At 50.2% G+C, this 20,397-nt stretch overlaps 1 protein-coding gene across 5 annotated transcripts in view; it reads left to right on the plus strand.

The window, feature by feature from the left end:
* NFIX (nuclear factor I X) overlaps nucleotides 1-20,397 on the plus strand; it is a 98,015-nt gene that overhangs the window by 24,144 nt on the left and 53,474 nt on the right. For 3 of the 5 annotated variants that reach the window (XM_066271986.1, XM_066271993.1, XM_066271994.1), the window contains exon 2: nucleotides 3,957-4,488. In XM_066271986.1, the coding sequence (XP_066128083.1) occupies nucleotides 3,957-4,488 (532 nt within the window). Of the gene's footprint in view, nucleotides 1-2,947; nucleotides 2,970-3,594; nucleotides 3,616-3,956; nucleotides 4,489-20,397 lie in introns of those variants that run through there. The other 2 variants (XM_066271989.1, XM_066271995.1) reach the window with 2 other exon arrangements.

Below are 20,397 nucleotides of genomic sequence, written 5' to 3' on the forward strand. Positions count from 1 at the left end.
TTAGTGTAAATCAAAATACCAGAAAAACACCCCTGTGCCAAACATAAACTCACTTGTAGTTTCTACCATCTCATCTTGACTTTAGAAAGTAAGATTGCTTCTTTCAAGGTAGAGAGTATCTTATGTCACTCAGCTGATATCTTTGGCTAATTGGATCAAAGCTGGTTATTAACATGACTTTAATTATTGAATGCCGACCTAAGAGGCCTGTCCACAATGACACCTGCCTCCTGCTCTCTCACGTCTGTCAGTCAGGGTCAGGTGCAGAACCCCCCTTATACCATTCTGGGCCCAGACTGTGGGGTCCCAGGTACTGGGTGGCACCTTTCCCATTATCAGGGTTCAGCATTCAGCACCAGCCCAGGGTCTGCATGTTTTGTTTCGACACCCCCCCTGCACTCTTCAGGGAACCTTTCTGCAGAGCATAAAGGCCACTGAGCACAGGGTTTCAGATAGGGAAGAAAGGGGCACGAGAAAGCAGTGACCTTTTTTTGTTGCCAGCTGAGCTCTGAGCCTCACCTTGGGAGAAGGCAGCTGTTGGAATGGTTTAGATCAGGGTCAGTCTTTCCCTGTCTGTGTTCTCGCCTGCTCTTCCTTTCTTTAATAACTGTCTCCTCCTTACTGCTTTTCCAAGGCTTAAGGCACGGCTGCTCAATAGCCCCTCCCGGAGAACCCTCCGGAGATGCACTCACCTCTGACTCCCTCCCCAGTGCTCACGTTCCAGCCTGCCAGGGAGATAGCACAGGAGCTGGAGCTCCCTGGTGGGCTGCTTCTCTGTGAAGAAGTTTCCCCAAGGTTGTCTCACTTTTCCTGATGGAGTCCTTTCCTTTCTGGTCTGTTGTTTCCTTTTTCAGCTTTCTCCCTGTCATGTAGGTTTCTTATTTATGCTCTTGCACCTTGCTCCGTGGATCATTTGGGCCCTTTAGTAAGAATTGAATTGGGGGACAGGTGAGTGTTCCCCTTCTCCAACTAAGACACAGTAAGCATCGGTCAAGTGGAGAGGACAGAGCTGGAAAAGCAAAGACTTAAACATCTGGGTGGTGGGGGGAGGCATCAGTAGGACTCAGTGACTGTGTTGGGAAGTAGTATCCATCTTCCTGCCTTTGTCACTTCTCCGGGGTTGGCTGTTGTGTTTGTGGCTGCATGGAGTGCTTGTCAGTGGAGCGCTGTGACAGGAGGCTATTTTCATAAACTGTTGCAGTTTCTCCAGCCGAGCGGCATTGCGAGCTGCATTGCGTTGGCATCCCTTGTCACTGTTAATGGAGCTTGCTGGGTGTGGGCCCAGGGAGGCAGCCGAGCTCGCTGGGGGCTGGGGAGGGGGCCTTCTGGTCTGGGAGTGCTCCTGAGAGCAGCAGCCCCAGGATAAAGGGGTGGCCTGGGTGGCAGTACCCTGGGCGCCAGGTCCCTGCCCTGGAAGTGCTGCTGGCATCGACACCAGCCGAGCTCTCTTTCTTCTTCTCTTTCTATTCATAGCACTGCTCGTGTGTATGGCCAGGGAGGAAAACTTCCACTCGCCCCTGTGCACTCCATAAATAAAAAAAAGAAATAGAACCAGAGAAAGAGAGTACACGGGCGGGCGAGAGAAAGAGACTGAAACCAAAACAGAGAGAAGGCGCAGCTGCTTCCCCAAGGCCTTCTGGGGCTCCCGCCCGCCAGCCCACCCCAGTCAGGCTTTTATTTATTTATTTTTCTGGCTTAAAAAAAGAAAAAATTCCGAGTCTTCCTTGAGCTTAGCCCCCACTCCACCCCACCCCCTCCAAATTTGCTGGGTGGCTGCTGCCAAATGGACCCGAGTGGGAGCCTGGAATGAAAAATTCATAACTGCTGGACTTCGCTTGTTCATTAGACGTGAACTTGTCGATTGGGCAAATTGTTTTTGGTCTCCAACTGCCGGGGGCTCTCCCCACCCTCCCAGCTCGCTCAGTTCCCTCCTCCCCTTGGATGCAGCCATTGGCTGCTCGAGGATGTCTCTTTGCCAAATAGGTGGATCCTTCTTTCTCTCTCCCCTTCTCTCTATCTCTCTCTCTCTCTTCCTCCCCCCCCCCCCCCTTACTGGCTTTGGCAAAAGCAAATGGATGGGGATTGAACATGAAAGGGGAGAGAGAGGGACTTTGAGAGAGAAAGAGAAAAGGGGCAAAAAAAAAATAAAATTCAAAACCCTACCAACGCGAGCGCGCGCACACTCACACGCACATACATACACACAGCCCCATCCCATCTCTGACCTCCCTAGCTCTCATCCTCTTTCTCTCTCTTCTTCCCTCCCTACCTCTCTCCCTCTCTCTTTTGCATGCCTCTGCCAGCGACGATCTGCAGCCGGCCCGAACTCGTCCTCTTTCCCGGGAATTTGCGAGCTCCCCTTTTGCCTGCGATCAGACTCAGAGGCAGAGGGAGGCAGCTCCAAGTTTACACCCTGCGCGGCTGCCAAAGCCGAAAGCCTTTTTCTTCAGCTGCCGCTTTTCCCTATCCTGGTTTTTGTTTTTGTTTTGTTTTGCACCCGGGTGGGGTAGGGTGTGTTATGGTTTGGGAGGACTGTTGGGAGGTAGGTTTTGATTTTTAAATTTTGTATATTTTTCTTTTCTTTTTTAAACTGGAAGAGGATGCACAGTGGGTGAAATTGAAAAAAAAATTTTTTTATTGGCTTTTGTTTACCTGATTTGTGTGGCAACCAGCTTGCTCACTCTCTCTGCTTGCTATCCCTGACCTTTCTTTCTTTTTGCTCCTTTAAAAAATATATTAATTTCCCCCTTCTGTGCAATGGAGCGTGGGGGGGGGCAGGGGGAAGGGTTTGAGAATCCACCCAAGCCCAGCCCCTATTCCCCAGAACACCAATAATAACCCCCTTTAAAACATTTACCTTCCTCCCCTGCTCCTCCTCCCCTCCCCCCACCCGCCCCCAACTCACAACTCTGTTGAGTCCAGAAGCTCAGAATCGGGCGTTGGGCTTTGCCGGGTGCTTCAGATCAATGGTAATTATTTAATTTTTTCCAGTTTTATTTTTGTAAACAGAAATCAATTATTATTTAAACTTCAAACAAGCAAACAAGCAAAAAAAAAAAAAAGCCAACAACAACCCCAAAACAAAAAATGAGAGTCTGGCCCTTTATCACTTGACTGGGAAAGAGGGTGAAGGGGTCAGTAGGGATGGGGCGCAGGACGCCCCACGGTCGCTTTTAACCATAATGTGTCCGAGACAACCACCTTATTTGTGTTAACAAGAAGTGTTTTGTTCCTTTTTAGTGTGACTAACATTATTATCGATGTCGATAACAATGCTGGATCACATATTTAGGGTTTAGATCTGATTTTTAAAAATGCTGGGGTTGATGTTCCAGTTGGAGCGGGAGAAAAAAGAAGGAAAACAGGCTGGGGAGAGGGAAGCCAAATCCGTTTCCGCACTCGCTTGCTTGTGGATGTCATGTTCTCTCTTGTTGGGGGTGGCCAAAAACCGACTGGTGTTGGGGTGCGAGGCGGCACCCACACGCCCGGAGTGTGCGGCCACGGGCCTCTGCAGATCGGTCTCCGCGGCGGGGCGAGCTGACACGAGTTCGAGGCTGCGACAGAACATGGAGATGTCATGGGCGCGACAGAGCCTGGCGAGGATACCAGCAGCGTGTGTGTGTGGACCGCAACGTTGTCTGTGCGCGCGTGTGTGTGTGAGGGTGAGAGAGAGAGAGAGAGAGAGAGAGAATAGGTGTGTGCTCAGGCTCCGTGTGCCTCTGTCTGGCTGCTGAGGCTGAGATGGGAGCAAGCGCTGGCTAGGCTGGTGGTGCCTCCAGACCGCACTTTCGTAGAACAATCGCAAGAGGAAACTGTCGTGGGTGGGAGAAGGAGAAGGGGATTTCTTCTGTGTCCCTCTCTAACGCTTCTTTTCTCCTTTTCTCTTTCCCCCTTGCCCCGTCTTCCCCTCCTTCGGTCCTCCCTCGCCCCGCATGCTCCCGGCTTGCCGCCTGCAGGATGAGTTCCACCCGTTCATCGAGGCGCTGCTGCCTCACGTCCGCGCCTTCTCCTACACCTGGTTCAACCTGCAGGCGCGGAAGCGCAAGTACTTCAAGAAGCACGAGAAGCGGATGTCGAAGGACGAGGAGCGAGCGGTGAAGGACGAGCTGCTGGGCGAGAAGCCCGAGATCAAGCAGAAGTGGGCGTCCCGGCTCCTGGCCAAACTGCGCAAAGACATCCGGCCCGAGTTCCGAGAGGACTTTGTGCTGACCATCACAGGCAAGAAGCCCCCCTGCTGCGTGCTCTCCAACCCCGACCAGAAGGGCAAGATCAGGCGGATTGACTGCCTGCGCCAGGCGGACAAGGTGTGGCGGCTGGACCTGGTCATGGTGATTTTGTTTAAGGGGATCCCCCTGGAAAGTACTGATGGAGAGCGGCTCTACAAGTCGCCCCAGTGCTCGAACCCCGGCCTGTGTGTCCAGCCACATCACATTGGAGTCACAATCAAAGAACTGGATCTTTATCTGGCTTACTTTGTCCACACTCCGGGTAGGTCACTCTCACCCCCCCCCCCATTTTATTTTACTTGCTGGCATTTGTCCTGTTCATTGTTCCTCTTGTGTCCAAATGATACACCAAATAGACTTACCCCAGGCGCCAGTCCTGCGGAGGCCTGCAGCAGGTTTACTGTTCACTTTTCCTTCTCTTTTCCTCCACTCTCTCTTGCAAGGGAGTCCCTCCTTGACTCCTTTGCCACGTTCTGGATTTTCACGCATATTCACCTTTGGAGGACTTATCTTACCCAAAAGACATCGCAGGTCTTAAGACTGGGGCCAACATGTCCCAGAATTACCCACAGTGGTGATAGTTTGTGATGAACATCACCACTACTACCAAAAAGAAAAAAAAATGCACTCATAGCTCTGATTTAAAATGAGTCAGAAGTATTGGGGAGCAGGTGCTAGATTTCCTGCCGCTTCTCCTCAAGTTCTGGGGAAAAGCCAGATTTGGCACAAGCAGGGTGGGCAAGCAGTTCGATGCAGAGAGGGACGGATATGAGAGAGAGTGAATAGAAAAAAGGAGAGAAGCAGAGGCGGGCAGATTCTGGGTCCCAGATGCCCAGGCAGGAGCCGTTTTGGCTGGGGTTTGGCTGTCGGGGAATAAGAAAGTCATACGATTCATAGAGAATGAAAAGGAATGTGAGATTCCTTATGCTCTTCCCCTTCACTGTGTTTCTCTTCGGCCGAAGTGGCCAGACCCCGGGTTGGATGCCTACAGTTCCTGCACCTCTGCTGGGCGACAGAGAGGCTCTCTGGGCTACAGGCATGTTGGGGAGCACGGAAGAGGTCTTAAAAAAAGCAAACAAAACAATCAAAACACTGTAAAATTTCCTTTTCCTTTTGTGTTCCAAGTAGTTCCAGTTCTCTTTGCTTTTCCAATTTTGGGTCAGGGTGGTTCAATTTTCCTCCTCTGTTCCTTGTTTTCCTCTACTGTTTCTGCCCCCCCCTTTTTTACCCTTTCCCTTTTTATAATTTCTTTCTGCTTTTGTTTTCTTACAAATTGAAACAGAGATGGCTGGTTAATTTTTAGCCTCCACTCAGCTATGCCCAATTTACTGCCGTCTTTGAAACCTAACTGGGCGGCACTCTGTGATTAAGCAAGGCAGAAGTGTGTTTACATTATGCCCAACAAACTTGTAATGAGAGGGCTACCAAACCTTTCTCTGTGTGTGTGTGTTTTGCTTTCCACCATTCCAGTATTTTTTCCCCTTGTTTTTTCTTCTTTCTCTCTTTATGCGAATGTAAGAGAATGTGGCTTAACTACAACTCTAGTGAATATTCTTTCCTCGCAAGTGTGTGTGTGCGCGTGCATGCGCGTGTCTTCCTTACTGTTCATTCACAAAAAGAAAAGCAACTCAATTTTCTAGTGTGGTCACCCCCTTGCCTGTTTGGGAAGCTGGAAGGAGTGGTATGACTTAATCAAAAAATGACATTTTGGGGTACTTTCAGCATTTTGTCAGGAATGTAGCTGCAACTGAGAGTTTATATGTTGGAGAACTTTGGGGAGGAAAGGTGGTATTTGAGGCCTCTCTTCTTGCTCATTTTCTCTTGTTCCGAAAGGTGGCCTTGGTAGTTGGTTGGAGGCAGTTGACCCCCTCAACTCTACCTTTCTCTGTGAACCCTTCTAGGCCCTCTTCTGTACCTGTATGACTGTCACGAACTCTTAAGAAGAATGACCAACTGCCAGTCTTCTGCCTTGTTCGTCCTTGTGCTTTCTGAAAAAGAGACTAAAGGAAATTTAAAAAGTTACCCCCTCATTCTTCATCTACCCAGCAAGTCAGAGGGGTGGGTGGTGTGTGCCTGGTTGTGTTGGAGGTGGCCTGGGGAAGGCTTGGAGCCTCCAGCTTGTGTCTTGTCGGGTAGCTCCTCCATGAGCAGATTCTGTACCGTTCGATTTTAGAAGCAGGTTCTCTAAGACAGAAATCAATACCTGTCTTCCTCCCAAGCTGGTTTCCTCCTACCCCATTCTCTGTGTGGGTCCCTGGAGCTGAGTTGTTTTCCTGGCCTCTTTTATTTTAGGCCAAATTCTTGACTGCTGCCAGCATGGATGGGGATGAGGTAGGATGACGTTTGTGTGAGGAAGGAGACCGTCCCTGACCAGGCTCCTGTCTCCTGAACTGACCAAGCAGATGTCAGGAGAAGAGAGGTGCCCCCGCTTGCCCCCAGATGTAATGAGATCATTAGCCCAGGAATATGAATGAATTCATGCCCCATTGCGTGCAGCCATGGCCACCTCGGTCCTGGCTGAGTTCCTGAACAAAAACTGAGTAGAGAGCTAAGAATGTATTTTATAATTTGTCTATAATTCAGGTTCCTGGACTCCAGAGAATTTCAATGAAGGTTTTTCTTGCTGGGATTGTTTTAATTCAAGTGTGCCTTACTGAAAGAGTGGGAATGAGTTGGTACAGCACAGACCTCCGTTAGGCCTTGGGTAGGTGGTCTTGGGGTGGTGGGGAACAGGCACAGCTTCTCCAAATCACCCCAGTTTGCTAGAAAATGTCTTCGGACTGAGCCCCAAAAGGCATTAATCTGACAACACAGCCTTCTCCATGCTCACACAAGCAGGCATGTTCCTTCCTCCCAGTATAAACTGGGGCAGTGGTGGCAAGGGCTCAGACAAGAGTTACGTTGGACTCTAAAAGTGTTTTCTTTCCTTAAAACTGGGCTGATGAACCCGATCTGGGCTAAGCTAATGGTGCTGTGTTTGATGACAAGCCAACTTGACATGGTGGAAAGCGTGTGGGGGGGTGGCTTTGCCTCTAGACGCCATTATCATTTGTGGCCTTCTTGAGCCCTTGTTCTGCCCCATGTGAAGCTTCAAGAGGTGGCATTGTTGAGAGGGAATAAAGTACGCAAGCGTGATGACAAGAGCTCTGTTCTCAGAACACAGGCTTCAAAACGCTGTGAGTGTGTTATGGCCTCTATGAGGGCAGCTTTCCTGCGGGGAAGGAAGCTTCCCATTTGTCTCCCCTGTTCAGGAGGGGAGGCTGAGGCAGAGCAGGATCAGAAAGCACTGCCATGGAGAAGAGGAGGTGCATTCCTGGTGATGTCCTTCCATCCGAAGGGGGTGTTCCAGGGCAGGTGGCCAGAGGCGAAGGGGAGTGTGGGGCCAGGAGGCCTTTGCCTGTGTGAGGAAGGATGGCTGAGCTGGTCTGGAAGCTCTGGAAGATTATCTCCAAAGCTTCTTCAGGGCTCTGAAGGTCAGCCGGCATCTTCAGATCTTCCTGACCTAGGCCCTAACCTAGGCAAGAAAAAACAATCTGAAAGTAATGAAATGCTTTACTGAATAGAAATGTCAGCTTCTCCCATCAGATCCTTCCAATGGGCCCACGGTGGAGGCCCATGAAGTCCACATATTCGGGTGGTGGCTCCTTTCTTTATCTCGGCTTTTTTACTGCAGAGAAATTCACATGTAGAAGGAACCCACATCGCCAGTGCCAACAGTTGCCGACTTAAGGCCAGTTTCTGTTTATCCATACCCTCCGCTGCCCACCCACGCTGGCTTGTTTTGAAGAAAATCCAGGCATCATGGCTTTTCATCTGTAACTATATCTGTACACGTCTCTAAAGATAAGGATTCTTTTTAAAAAATGATTTTAGAGAGAGAGGGGGAGAGAGAGAAGGAAACATCAATTTGTTGTTACACTTATTTACGTATTTCCCCATGTATAAGACGCTCCCGTGTATAAGACGCACCTTAATTTTGGGGCCTGAAATTTGGGGGAAAAATGTATTATATAAGGTTCTTGAACTCAAGTTTTATTCATCATAAAATTCATACAACTCTTCATCACTGTCAAAACTCCCATCCATTAGCTTGTCCTCATCTGTGTCTGATGACAAATCACTGTCTTCAACAATGAGCGCAAAAACAAGCGCAAAAAAGCGGGAAATGCAAGTAAAAAAAACCAACCACTGTATAAGATGCACCCAGTTTTTAGACCCCAAATTTTTCGGGGAAAGGTGCATCTTATACATGGGGAAATATGGTATGCAGTCATTACTTGATTCTTGTATGAGCCCTAACTGGGGATGGAACCTGCAACGTTGGTATATCAAGATGACGTGCTAACCAACTGGTCATAAGAATTCTTGAAAAACATAACCACAATACCACTTTCACACCTAAAAATAATGGACAATTTTTTTAGTGTGGTCAGATAGTCAGTGTTCACTTTTCCCTAATTATCTCCTAATTTTGTTTGTCTGGATCAAGATCCAAATCAGGTCTATGCATTACAATGGGGTTGATCCATCTTCCAAGACTCATAATCTCTAGTTGACCCTCCTCTTCCTCCTTTCTCTTGGTTTCTTTTCTGGCAGTTTTTGGGTTATTGTTGAAGGAAGCAGGTCGTTTGTCCTGTAGGGTTTCCCGGTCTGGACTCTGCAGTCCCTGCTCCCTGTATCAGTCAGTGCGCTGCTATGACAGAAGAGTCTGCTTCCCTACTCACCTCCAGGCCTTACCTGTGGAAGGAAATGGATTAGCACCTGAGGATTTGTCTAAGTGAACTCTTTCAAGTGCAAGGTCATCCTTCTCAGGTATGCCATCTCTCTGATTTTCGCTCTCTGCTTCAGGTTTGGGACTTTGCAGTAAACACTGGTTTTGGGGGCTGAGGGAGGGCTCCTGGTCTTTCTTCTTTCTTCCTCGGTAGTGGAGGCCATCGCTTGGCTGTGTCAGCCATGCCAAGATATGGCTGCTGCGAGGGATGCTTCCCCAAGCCTTTGCTAGACACCCAGCCTGTCTGGTGGCTCTAGTGTGAATGTGTGGGCAGGGCCACAGAGCACCAGCTGCCCTCTGGGGGAGGGAGCTAACCCCTGCTGTGTCCACTGTGCCATCTCACCCACTGCCTCCTTTTTCAAGGCCCAGAAATGCCACTGGTCTGCGGCTTTGAGGCAGCGCCATCTGGTGCCAGGGCCAGCAAAAACTGCAGGGCTGCCCAGGAATCTGATTCATAGCGTGAGCAAGATAAATGCAGTATCGTTCAACCTCTTAGAGCAGTGGTCCCCAACCCCTGGGCCGCGGACTGGTACCGGTCCGCAGAGAAAGAATAAATAACTTAGATTATTTCCATTTTATTTATATTTAAGTCTGAGCGATGTTTTTTTTAAAGAAATGACCAGATTCCCTCTGTTACATCCGTCTAAGACTCACTCTTGATGCTTGTCTCAGTCACGTGATACATTTATCCGTCCCACCCTAAAGGCCGGTCTGTGAAAATATTTTGTGACATTAAACCGGTCCGTGGTCCAAAAAAGGTTGGGGCCCACTACCTTAGAACATCCTGGAAGGGACGTCACTATTGTTCTGCTTTGGTTGTAAAATTCTTCTGTTCACCTAACTCCAAGGAGGTAACATGGCAGGCAAGCAGTAGGTTTTGCTGCCATTACTGCTATGATGTCATGAGCCAAGGCTGTTTTCCTCTTACTTTTACCTATAGGTCTTACTTTTCTGTCTTAAGGGCCAACCCAGGTGTAACATGGCAGCCTTTCAAACGGTTACGGCAGTTCTCATGGTTCTTTCCACCTTCCTCCCCAGGAAGCTGTTCCTTCTTCAGGCTCACCTTGCCGTTCTCTAATGCCTCCCACATTTGGCACAGCTTCTTGCACCCTTGCCTTTTTGGTCACCTGGAGGCCTTCTTTTTTTTTTTTTTATAATTTTTTTTTTTTTACTTTATTTATTCATTTTTAGAGAGGAGAGAGAGACAGAGAGGGAGAGAGAGACAGAGAGAGAGAAGGGGGGAGGAGCTGGAAGCATCAACTCCCATATGTGCCTTGACCAGGCAAGCCCAGGGCCTCGAACCGGCGATCTCAGCATTTCCAGGTCAACGCTCTATCCACTGCGCCACCACAGGCCAGGCTGGAGGCCTTCTTAAACTGAAGTGTTTTGTATTGAATGCTGAAACTGCAGGTGTGATCAGATCCTGTGGTAGCTGCTACAAGATTTGCAGGGCCATCCAGCCATGTAATTTGCGGAGCCTAGTGCAAAATGAAAATGTGGAGCTCCTAATTCAAAATGATTAGGAATTGCAGTACGACAACAGAGCATTATATGGGACCTGTGCAACTGCCCAGGTCACATACCCATGAAGCCAGCCCGGGCCGCCTTTGCTCTGTTAATGTGACATGGGGTGCCTGGCTCTGAGCGGTGTGGAAGGGTGATGGGGCTCAGGCTGACCTCAGAGGAAGTGTGACCCCAAAGAGGAGATCAGAAATGCCCAGACCCAGTCCTTGAGCTTAGTCTTGTTGTGGAATTTCCTTGACCGTCTGCTCCCCTTTCTCTGTCCATTGCGTGCCCACCATCCAACCAGTTGGAGGTCTCTGCTGGCTGCAATGCCCAGGGGGTCATGGTGGAGTGCTGAGTTCGGAGCTGTAGCTCAAGGAAGAAAAGAACTACCCTTGTCTGGGCTTGAGCCTGCAGAGTGTGGGCCATGAATAAGCTAGAGGGGGTCTGTAAGCCCAAGCATGGTGACCAGCTGTACTCTACTGCCCACCCAGAGAACACAGGGCCTCTCTGTAGCAGGAGGGCTGGGGTCCAGACATGCAGAAGGACTTCCTGAGGATTTGATTTACATTTTGGCACTGCCAAAAGATGGTCAAATTTCCTTTATTCATACAAGATGCACTTGGTGAACCTACTATGAGCAGAGCTCTTCTAAAAATGAGAGGCTGCTGCATGTGGCCGGTAGGGTTTGGGCGAAGGCCTCATGATGACTTCTAGGAGGTGCCATCCTGCAGGCATGACCATGCGTTGATCCATGCAGGAAGGGAGGGAAGACCCGCAGAGCTTCATCAGGTGGCAGCTCCCATGGGCTGTGAAGTGGGAGGCAGGGCCCTTCTGGGCAGCCTTCTAGTGTTGCAAAGACCTGGGGTGCCAAGGAAGGGTGGGCCGGAGGGGCAGAGGGCTGTGCCCTGGTGTCCCTCTGTTCTGGTGTCCCACAGCAGCTGGGGAGAGAAGACACAGCTGAACATCCCTCCTTCTGCCCAGGAATGAAGGTGGCTCCCTCCCCACCCCTTTTTCTCTTTGCCCCATCAGTCCCACCACCCCTCTGTCTCAGGAGCTGCCACGCTTCAGTTATTTTATCCTTCAGTGTCCGATTCAAAAGTCCTTTCAAAGGCCCCAGCCGTGTCAGCGCGGTGCTCACACAAAAGGCCTCTTTGATTTCTTGTTTGTTTTCATTTGCCCGTGGAGGGGGAGGGGGCAGGAGAGAAAGAGCTTCTGAGTTTTAAATTTTTATTTGGGTTGCTTCATTCTCAGAGGGCTTGGATCCCTGGAACTCTCTTCTGAGTTGGAGGCTCAGAGGCAAAGGGCGACCTGATGGGGAGAGGACTGGAGTGGGGAGTGGGTGGGGGCTACCCCTGCAAGCTCCAGGAGGAGGTGTGTGGTGTGTGTGTGGGGAGCAGTCAGGACACAGTCATTGATTCACCTTCAGATGTTCTGTGCTGGGCCTGAGGGCGGGAAGGGTCAGGCTGGAGTCTGCTTGGGTAGGGAAGGGCCTGAAGTGCCTGGCACCAAAGGACATTCCCCTAGCAGAGGCCTGGTCACAACTCTAGGATTTGAGTAGTCCTGAACCTTGACTTAATCGCTTTCTCTTTATCGTTCCAGATTCTGCCGTTTTCCTGTTGGTTGAATGGGGAGGGGTGGGCGTCCTCCTAGCAGAGGCATACTCCTGAAATACACACTGGGGCTCCCCACTTTCCATCAGGGAATGAAGAGGAGTGAGAGGTCTGTCTAGCCACTGGGCATCCTGCCACAAGGGTGCCCACAGGCCTGGCAAGACTGCCCTCCCAGTTTTACTCTTTCACCCTGTGCCTCCTGTCTGTCCATGATGACCAGTTTGTGTGTCACTTAAGTGAGGGTGCCCCTCCCAGAGGACTCAGCTTGTGCAGGACTTTGCAGGCAGGCCAGCACTGCTGAGGCCCTGACACAGGGAGCCGAGGCTGAAAGGAGGCCAAGGGCCATCCATGCCTGCTCGTGGTTTGGGACTAGGAACACCCAGACCCGTGCCTGTCAGGTGCATCCTTCAAATGCATGGGGGGTGTGCTCTGATACATCTGTAAGAAGTTTGTCATGCCCGTATGGAGGCCTGATTGCAGGGGTTTGGGAAGGGAGCGCTGGACAGCGAGGCATGGGCAGGTGGTCACGGGCGTCAACAACAGGGAAGTATGCCCACTGGGTGAGGGGGCTCTGCCGGGCCTGGTTGGCAGACGGGAGGAGGAGGCTGGGGGGCCGAGAGATAGATAAATATAGCTGATGGCATTTCTGATGATAGGTTTTTCTTGGCACTGAGGGCACCATGGAAAGCAGCACGGCGTGCGCCTGGCCCTACAGGCCGCCCTTGCCATTTTAAGCATGTTTGAGCCAAAGGGTTGTTGCCATTACAGGAGGGTCCCAGCAAGCGGAGGGGCTGTGGCAGGGGAGTTTGTCCAGACTGGGCCTCACCACCCTGGGTGCCTGGGTTCCTTACTTTAACCATATGGATATCTAATATCTGATTTTCTGGCCCTCCCTCTGGGGATTTTTTCTTTTTCTTTTTTTTCTCTTTCTGAAGCTGGAAACGTGGAGAGACAGTCAGACAGACTCCCGCATGCGCCTGACTGGGATCCACCTGGCACGCCCACCAGGGGTGAAGCTCTGCCCACCAGGGGGCGATGCTCTGCCCCTCCGGGGCGTCGCTCTGCCACGACCAGAGCCACTCTAGCACCTGGGGCAGAGGCCAAGGAGCCATCCCCAGCGCCCGGGCCATCTTTGCTCCAATGGAGCCTTGGCTGCAGGAGGGGAAGAGAGAGACAGAGAGGAAGGAGGGGGACGGGGTGGAGAAGCAAATGGGCGCTTCTCCTATGTGCCCTGGCCGGGAATCGAACCTGGGTCCCCCGCATGCCAGGCTGACGCTCTACCGCTGAGCCAACCGACCAGGGCCGATTTTTTCTTTAATATGGTGGGGTTGCCCTTAGTGAGTCTGTCTCTCAAGTGACTTGCCCCCCCACTAGCTGCTGTGGCCTTCTGTTGGTGTGGGGGGGTGTTCTAGTTTCACTTTTGATGTCTTAATGATGGCCTGGCATACTAGTGCCCCATGGTCAGGGCCACCATTGCTGTTATTTGGTGATATCCAATAACTAAGGCACACCCATTTGTCCAGGCTCCCAACAACTCTTCGTCCCCTGTTGAAGGAGAAGGGAGCACACCCTTGGCCTCAGTCTCCTGCTTTAATTCTAGTTTTTCATTGAAGGCCCAGTATGGCGGAGGCACTACGCTAAGTCCTGTGTCTGTGTTAACCACCCAGATTCTCACTTCCTTTAGATTCTAAAGGAAGAATTAGCCTTTTCAGCCTTTCCGGAGCTGGGTCCCTCCTCGCAATGGTTGAATGATATAGGCAGGGCAGGTTTTATTATTCCCACTCCAGAGAAGGGAACCAAAGTACAGAGACGTCAAGGTATTCAGGTCACACCATGAGTTTCGAGCAGAAGGGACCCCAGGTTCCAGGTCACTGAGTACCTCAGCCTTCCTCCATGGGCCTTGCCACTTTTGAACTTCACTGGGATTGCTGGCTATGACGGAGTCTCAAAGGAGAAAGTCGCGTGGGTACCTATGGTCTTCTTTGCTCTCTAGGACCGGTGATGGAAGGGCTGAGCCCAACCTGAGGCTCAAGGCAAGGGCTCCCCCAGGTAGCTGAGTAGTTGGGGTGGAGACAAAGAGAAGGCACCTGGCCTGTCCTTGTCCTTGACAGTGGCCCCCCTCTCCACCACCAGCCCCTGTCTTCTACTTGAGAGGCAGCATAATAGCATAGACAGGGCAGGTCAGCTGAAAGCCTACCCTGCTGTGGCCAACTCAGCTTTTCGGTCCCCCCCCTGGAGCACGGAGGAGGGCAGGTAGAGTGTGCAGAAGTCCAGGCGTGAGGCCAGGCAGGCTCAGCTGGATCCTGGGATCCCTGATCCTTCCCTTGGCACACCCTTTTCCTGGGAGTCTGCTTGGAGTTACAGTTTGAAATAAAAATTCATGTAATTGTTCTAATTAACCAGCTGATCGGTGGAACTTTTGCAGTAATCTGCTCTTCATTGCCTCATATGTTCCTCCATATAGACTCTCACCCTTACCCCTTTCTTAAAGTTTGCAAACTTTGGGGCTGTGTGCATAAGAACTTTCCCAGCATGCCAAGGGGCTGTGGAGAGGCTAGCTCACGGGGAGAGATTTTTCTGTTTTCGTGGCTAATAAGACTGACAGCAGCTCCCACAGCGCAGGGTCTCCCAGCCGTGGCTCTGCTGACTTAGGGACCATGTCATTCTGTGTCATGACCATCCTGTGCATTACAGGATGCTGAGCAACGTCTCTCGACTTGACTCACAAGATGCCATTTGTAACTCTCCAGACATTTTCAACTGTCCTTGGAGATGGAATTGCACCGGCTGAGAACCTCTGGCCTGTAAGAAACAAAGGGACTCAGACATAATGGTGTCCGTGTTCACCTCTTCCCTCATTTACCTTTTTATTAGATTTGTTTTTATTTTATTTATTTATTTACTTATTTATTGAGAGAAAGACAGGGAGAGGGACAGGAACATCGAACTGCTCCTGTATGAATTACTTTTATTTTTATTTATTTATTTATTTGTATTTTTTTTCTGAAGCTGGAAATGGGGAGAGATAGTCAGACAGACTCCCGCATGCGCCTGACCAGGACCCACCCGGCACGCCCACCAGGGGAGATGCTCTGCCCACCATGGGGCGATGCTCTACACCTCCGGGCGTCGCTCTGCCGCGACCAGAGCCACTCTAGCGCCTGGGGCAGAGGCCAAGAAGCCATCCCCAGCGCCCGGGCCATCTTTGCTCCAATGGAGCCTTGGCTGCGGGAGGGGAAGAGAGAGACAGAGAGGAAGGAGGGGAGGGTGGAGAAGCAAATGGGCGCTTCTCCTATGTGTCCTGGCCGGGAATTGAACCCGGGTCCCCCGCACACCAGGCTGACACTCTACCGCTGAGCCAACTGGCCAGGGCCTATTTTTATTTTTTTAAGTGAGAGGAGAGGAGATAGATAGACAGACTCCTGCATGCACCCCAACCAGGATCCACCTGGCAACCTCCATCTGGAGCCGACACTCGGACCAGTTGAGCCACTGGCTGTAAGAGGGGAAGAGAGAGAGAAGACAGAGAAGGAGGGAAAGAAGCAGATGATCGCTTCTCATGTGTGCCCTGACCTGAGATGGAACCCAAGACGTCTACACGCTGGGCTGACATCCTACCCACTGAGCCAACCAGCCAGGGCAATTTTTATTTTTTTTTAGAGAGATAGCGAGGAGAGAGAAACATTGACTTGTTGGATTTGTTGTTCTGCTTGTTCATGCTATAAATGGTTGTCTCTTGTATGTGCTCTGATTAGGGATCGAACCCACAACCTTGGCAGGTTGGGATGATGTTCTAACCAACTGAGCTACCCAGCCAGGGCCTCATTTACCTTTTTCCACATGGTGACAGAACATCTAAGCCCTGGCTGTCCCCTTGTATGTCCTGTACTATTTTCCCCTTCCTGGGTCGCAGGACCTTGGGCTGAAGCCACTGTGGGCTCCTCTTACACATCGGGAATTGTGAGCCCCTGCTGAGTCTTCTATTGAACATCCCTCCTGATGTCTTGCCCTGTGGTTTCCCTGTGCCAGGACTGCTGATCTGGAGACTAGAACAGGGCATCTGCTACTCGCTGACTCAGGCATGTTTGTTGAGGCAGTGGCCTTATTAAACCCACCCCAGACCCCAAAGAACAGCAGGCATTTGTTTCCACATGGGATGCAGAGACCAGAAGTGTCTCCTGAGCCTCAGCACTTCTCTTTTTAAAATGATGTATTTTTAAAATTATTGTAGTAAAACACACTCTTTGTAAAAAAAAAATAAAAATTAAACAATATAGAAATGTAAGAGACAGACAGGCTTCCCAAACCACTCTTCTGCTCCAGAGAGAAACTTAATTCCCTAATCTGTGTAAGTTCTTCTAATTCTTTCATCAATTCATATATCAAATAACTTAAATATGGAAAGATACCTATTTTAAGAACAGATGGTATATTGGGCTAATTGAATTGGCTCCATCCAGTGCCACTGTGGTCTTAACTTTTCTCCTGCTCATTCCACCTGTGTCCCTGTCACCCCAGGTGCAGAGCTGATGTTACTTACTGTCCTCTTTTTCCCTGAGATGACAGTATCTGCTTATCCTTCCTGGGAGTAGGGTGATTAGTGGAGTGTGTGTTAGTGTCTGAGTGGCCAGGAGCCTGCTCTTGGGGACTTCTGCTGGCAGTGTAATGGTGTAACTCAGACAGTGGAAGTCAGGGCTCAAGCCTCAGCCTGTGCTGAGACCCCACCAAAGGCCCGGCCACCAAGGAATGGAGGTGGGGAGGTGTTGAGGGCAGAATTGACCACTGAGCTATGGCCTGCATGGCTTCACTGGGCTGGACCCTGGAACCTCACCTCTGAGGCTGGTTTCCCAGCTATTTCCATAGGGCTGACGCTCTACCCACTGGCCTGGCATCCCAAGATTTTTCTAGGTCCTACAGGTGCCTTCCAGGGGTGGTAGCTGCTTAATCCCTTTCTTAAAATGGGGGTGAAGTATACCCCAGCCTCCCAGGATCTATCCTGTCACAGTTCTTTGTGTCGGGCGTAGAGACATGGCAGAGAGAAGAGTGTTCTCTCCAGGCCAGAGGCAGGGACGAGACCAGGAGAGGTGGAGAGAGCTCTGCATCTGCCTTTGCTGGTCTAGGGGAGGCTACAGATGACAGGCGGGAGTAGGGTGACACCTGGTGACTCTTCTGCACTGGATATAGTGTGCAGAAAAAGCAGGACATCCCTGGAGGTGGCCTGTAGGAGGCCAACTGAGGGCAGTCCTTGGGGAGTGTGCCCTTATTATGCTTGCAGATTATATGCCCATTAGTGCATAATTATTATATAATGGGCATATTGCATAACGGCAGTTATATAACACGTGGCCCAGATTATGGAAGAGGGAGGTGTAATAAGTGTATATCCTCTGGCTATAAATATCTACCAGCCCTGCACTGAATCTGTGGTCACACCAGAGCCATCTTATAAATACCCAGTCCTGGGCTATAAATTTTTGAGTGATGACATAGGCAGGCATGGTACCTAGTTACAGGGTAGTAGAGGGGACCTGCAGCCTCACCCGGCCACATGACATCATTGTTTCCGTAGTAACAAGAATGCTCCCTGGGGGACCAAGTGAGGAGAGGCCTTTAAAGGAAGGAGACAAATGGATAGAAAGCTTCAGTGGGAGGTGCTGAGCTGGGGGCTGAGTGGGGTGGGGATCCCCGGGCAGAAGAGTAGGAGAGTGAGACAGGCCATCTACACTCAAGTGTTCAACCAGAGCCAGGGCAGGAAATTCTATTTCTTTTCATCTCTTCTTTTGAGGGTCTCAGATCCCCTCCCCATACGTAGCAGGTCATGTGAGACTGAGTCCTGTATCAGCGGGAACAGGGGAGCCACACGGTCTCTCTCTGCCCTTTCCTCTTCCAGGTGGCTTCGCCATGGCTCTGGGACCATTTGGCGAAGAAGAGATGAATGTGGGCAAACCAAAGCTCTGCCCCCCAGTCATGTCCTCCACAGGGCGGGGCTGTTTCCCCTACCAGAGGTTTTAGGCCAATTTCGGCCTTATTGCTCACATAAGAAATATGTGAGCAATTTGGCGCGTGTCTGAGAGAACCTTGTGGAAGTCATGGCGCCTGGGGAGAAGGAGGAGACAAGGATAATATATTGGCCACAGGAGCAGCTATGGGGTGGGGTGTAATCTTTGTAGGTGTATGAAAGGTAGTTTCACATAGGGCGGTAAAACTACTCATCCCTGAGTGTAGAGGAGGAAATGAGGTTTGTTGGCAGGTGAAGTTAGTTGGGAAGAAGGGAGGGTGGGTGACCAACACATCCCGTTTTTGCCCAGAAGTTTCCTGGTTTCAGCACTGAAAGTCTCTCGTCTGGAAACCCATCTGTCTCCCACAAACTACATAGTTGGTCACCCTAGAACAGCAATTTTCAAACAGGAGCTGTTTGCTTCACAGGGAACATTTGGCAATGCTGGTAGACACTTCTGATGGTCGTGACCGGGGAAGGTTGCTACTGGCATCTAGTGAGTGGAGGCCAGTGCACAGGACAGTCTCTCTCCACAAGGAGTCATCTAGCCCCATGTGTCACTAGTGGCGAGGCTGAGAAGCCCTCCTCAGAGGGAGGGGAAGCACACCTGATGTATCTCCTCAAGACAGCTATACTCCTTCCCCCGCTAGTGGAGTGGTTTCCTGACCCTCTCTGAATTTCTTGCTGCTCTTTTTCCATGCTTAAATTGGTTGCATGTAGGGTTCTGGGTGTGAGGAATCTTTGCTAGGGAGTCATGGGGCTACTGAGAGGGTCTTCCTCCTTCTCAAAGCTCAGAAACCCTTAGAACCTAAGACAGTGCCGAGTGTAAGCCCTGCCAGGCAGCGTAGCACTGGTGTGGATTTTTGCCTATAATTTTTTAAAATTTACTTTATTGATTTTTATAAAGAGAGGGAGGGAAGGAGGGAGGGAGAGAGAGAGAGAGAGAGACAGACAGACAGACAGACAGACAGGAACATCAATCTGTTCCTGCATATGCCCTGACTGGGGACCAAACCGTCAACCTCTCCTTTGGGATGATGCTCCAACCAACCGAGCTATCTGGCCAGGGTACCTGTTATCTTAAAAAGATAAAATAAAAAAATCATTATACATTGATCCTTTATTGCCTACCAGATAGTTACCAAGAGACAAGACCTGCCCATTCCCCCACCTTCCTGTATAGTGAGCAGGCCATTTTGGCAGCTCAGCCTATGGGGACCTCTGAATATACCAGTCCACAAAAGTCCATTATCCAGACCCAGCGCTAGGGCAGGACTCTACCACCCAAAGAGATTTCACTAATGGTACAGATGAAGGAGCTGAATCTACTCTGGTATGTAGAGTTTACAGAAATCTGGTTCTGCCTGACCAGGCGGTGGCGCAGTGGATAGAGCGTCGGACTGGGATGCGGAGGACCCAGGTTCGAGACCTCGAGGTCGCCAGCTTCAGCGCTGGCTCATCTGGTTTGAGCAAGGCTCACCAGCTTGGACCCAAGGTCGCTGGCTTGAGCAAGGGGTTACTCGGTCTGCTGAAGGCCCGCAGTCAAGGCACATATGAGAAAGCAATCAATGAACAACTAAGGTGTTGCAACGAAAAACTAATGATTGATGCTTCTCATCTCTTTCTATTCCTGCCTATCTGTCCCTGTCTATCCCTCTAAAAAAAAAAAAAAAAAAGAAATGTGGTTCTAAGCTACCTGATGTCATTTATAGTAGATTACCAAATTTCCCCATGTATAAGACACTCTCATGTATAAGACACACCTTAATTTGGGGGCCCAAAGTTTGAAAAAAAAAGTATTACATAAAGTTACTGAACTCAAATTTTATTCATCATAAAATTCATACAACTCCTCATCACTGTCAAAACCCCCATTCATTAGCTTGTCCTCATCTGTATCTAATGACAAATCACTGTCTTCAACAATGAGTGCAAAAACAAGCATGAAAAAGCAGGAAATGCAAGTAAAAAAATCTACAACTGCTGTTAAGACGTACCCAGTTTTTATACTCCAAATTTTTTGGGGAAAGGTGCGTCTTATACATGGGGGAATATGGTATGTTGTGCACGGCATACATGAAATGTAATTGCGAGCCTGTAACAAAACCTTTCCTACTGTGTTTAGTGTCTGTGAAGTTTATTTTATGGCTGCAGATTGCTTGGCACCCTCTGGACCTAACCACATGCGTAGTGTGGCCAAACTGGGTCCTCATTTTTGCTGCCTGGGACAGGGCTGCAGACAATGGTCAAGATGGTATGGTGGTCTGGTCTGCACTGGGTAGCTGG

The sequence above is a fragment of the Saccopteryx bilineata genome, chromosome 1 (genome assembly GCF_036850765.1).
Source record: "Saccopteryx bilineata isolate mSacBil1 chromosome 1, mSacBil1_pri_phased_curated, whole genome shotgun sequence".
NCBI classification, from domain to species: Eukaryota; Metazoa; Chordata; class Mammalia; order Chiroptera; family Emballonuridae; genus Saccopteryx; species Saccopteryx bilineata.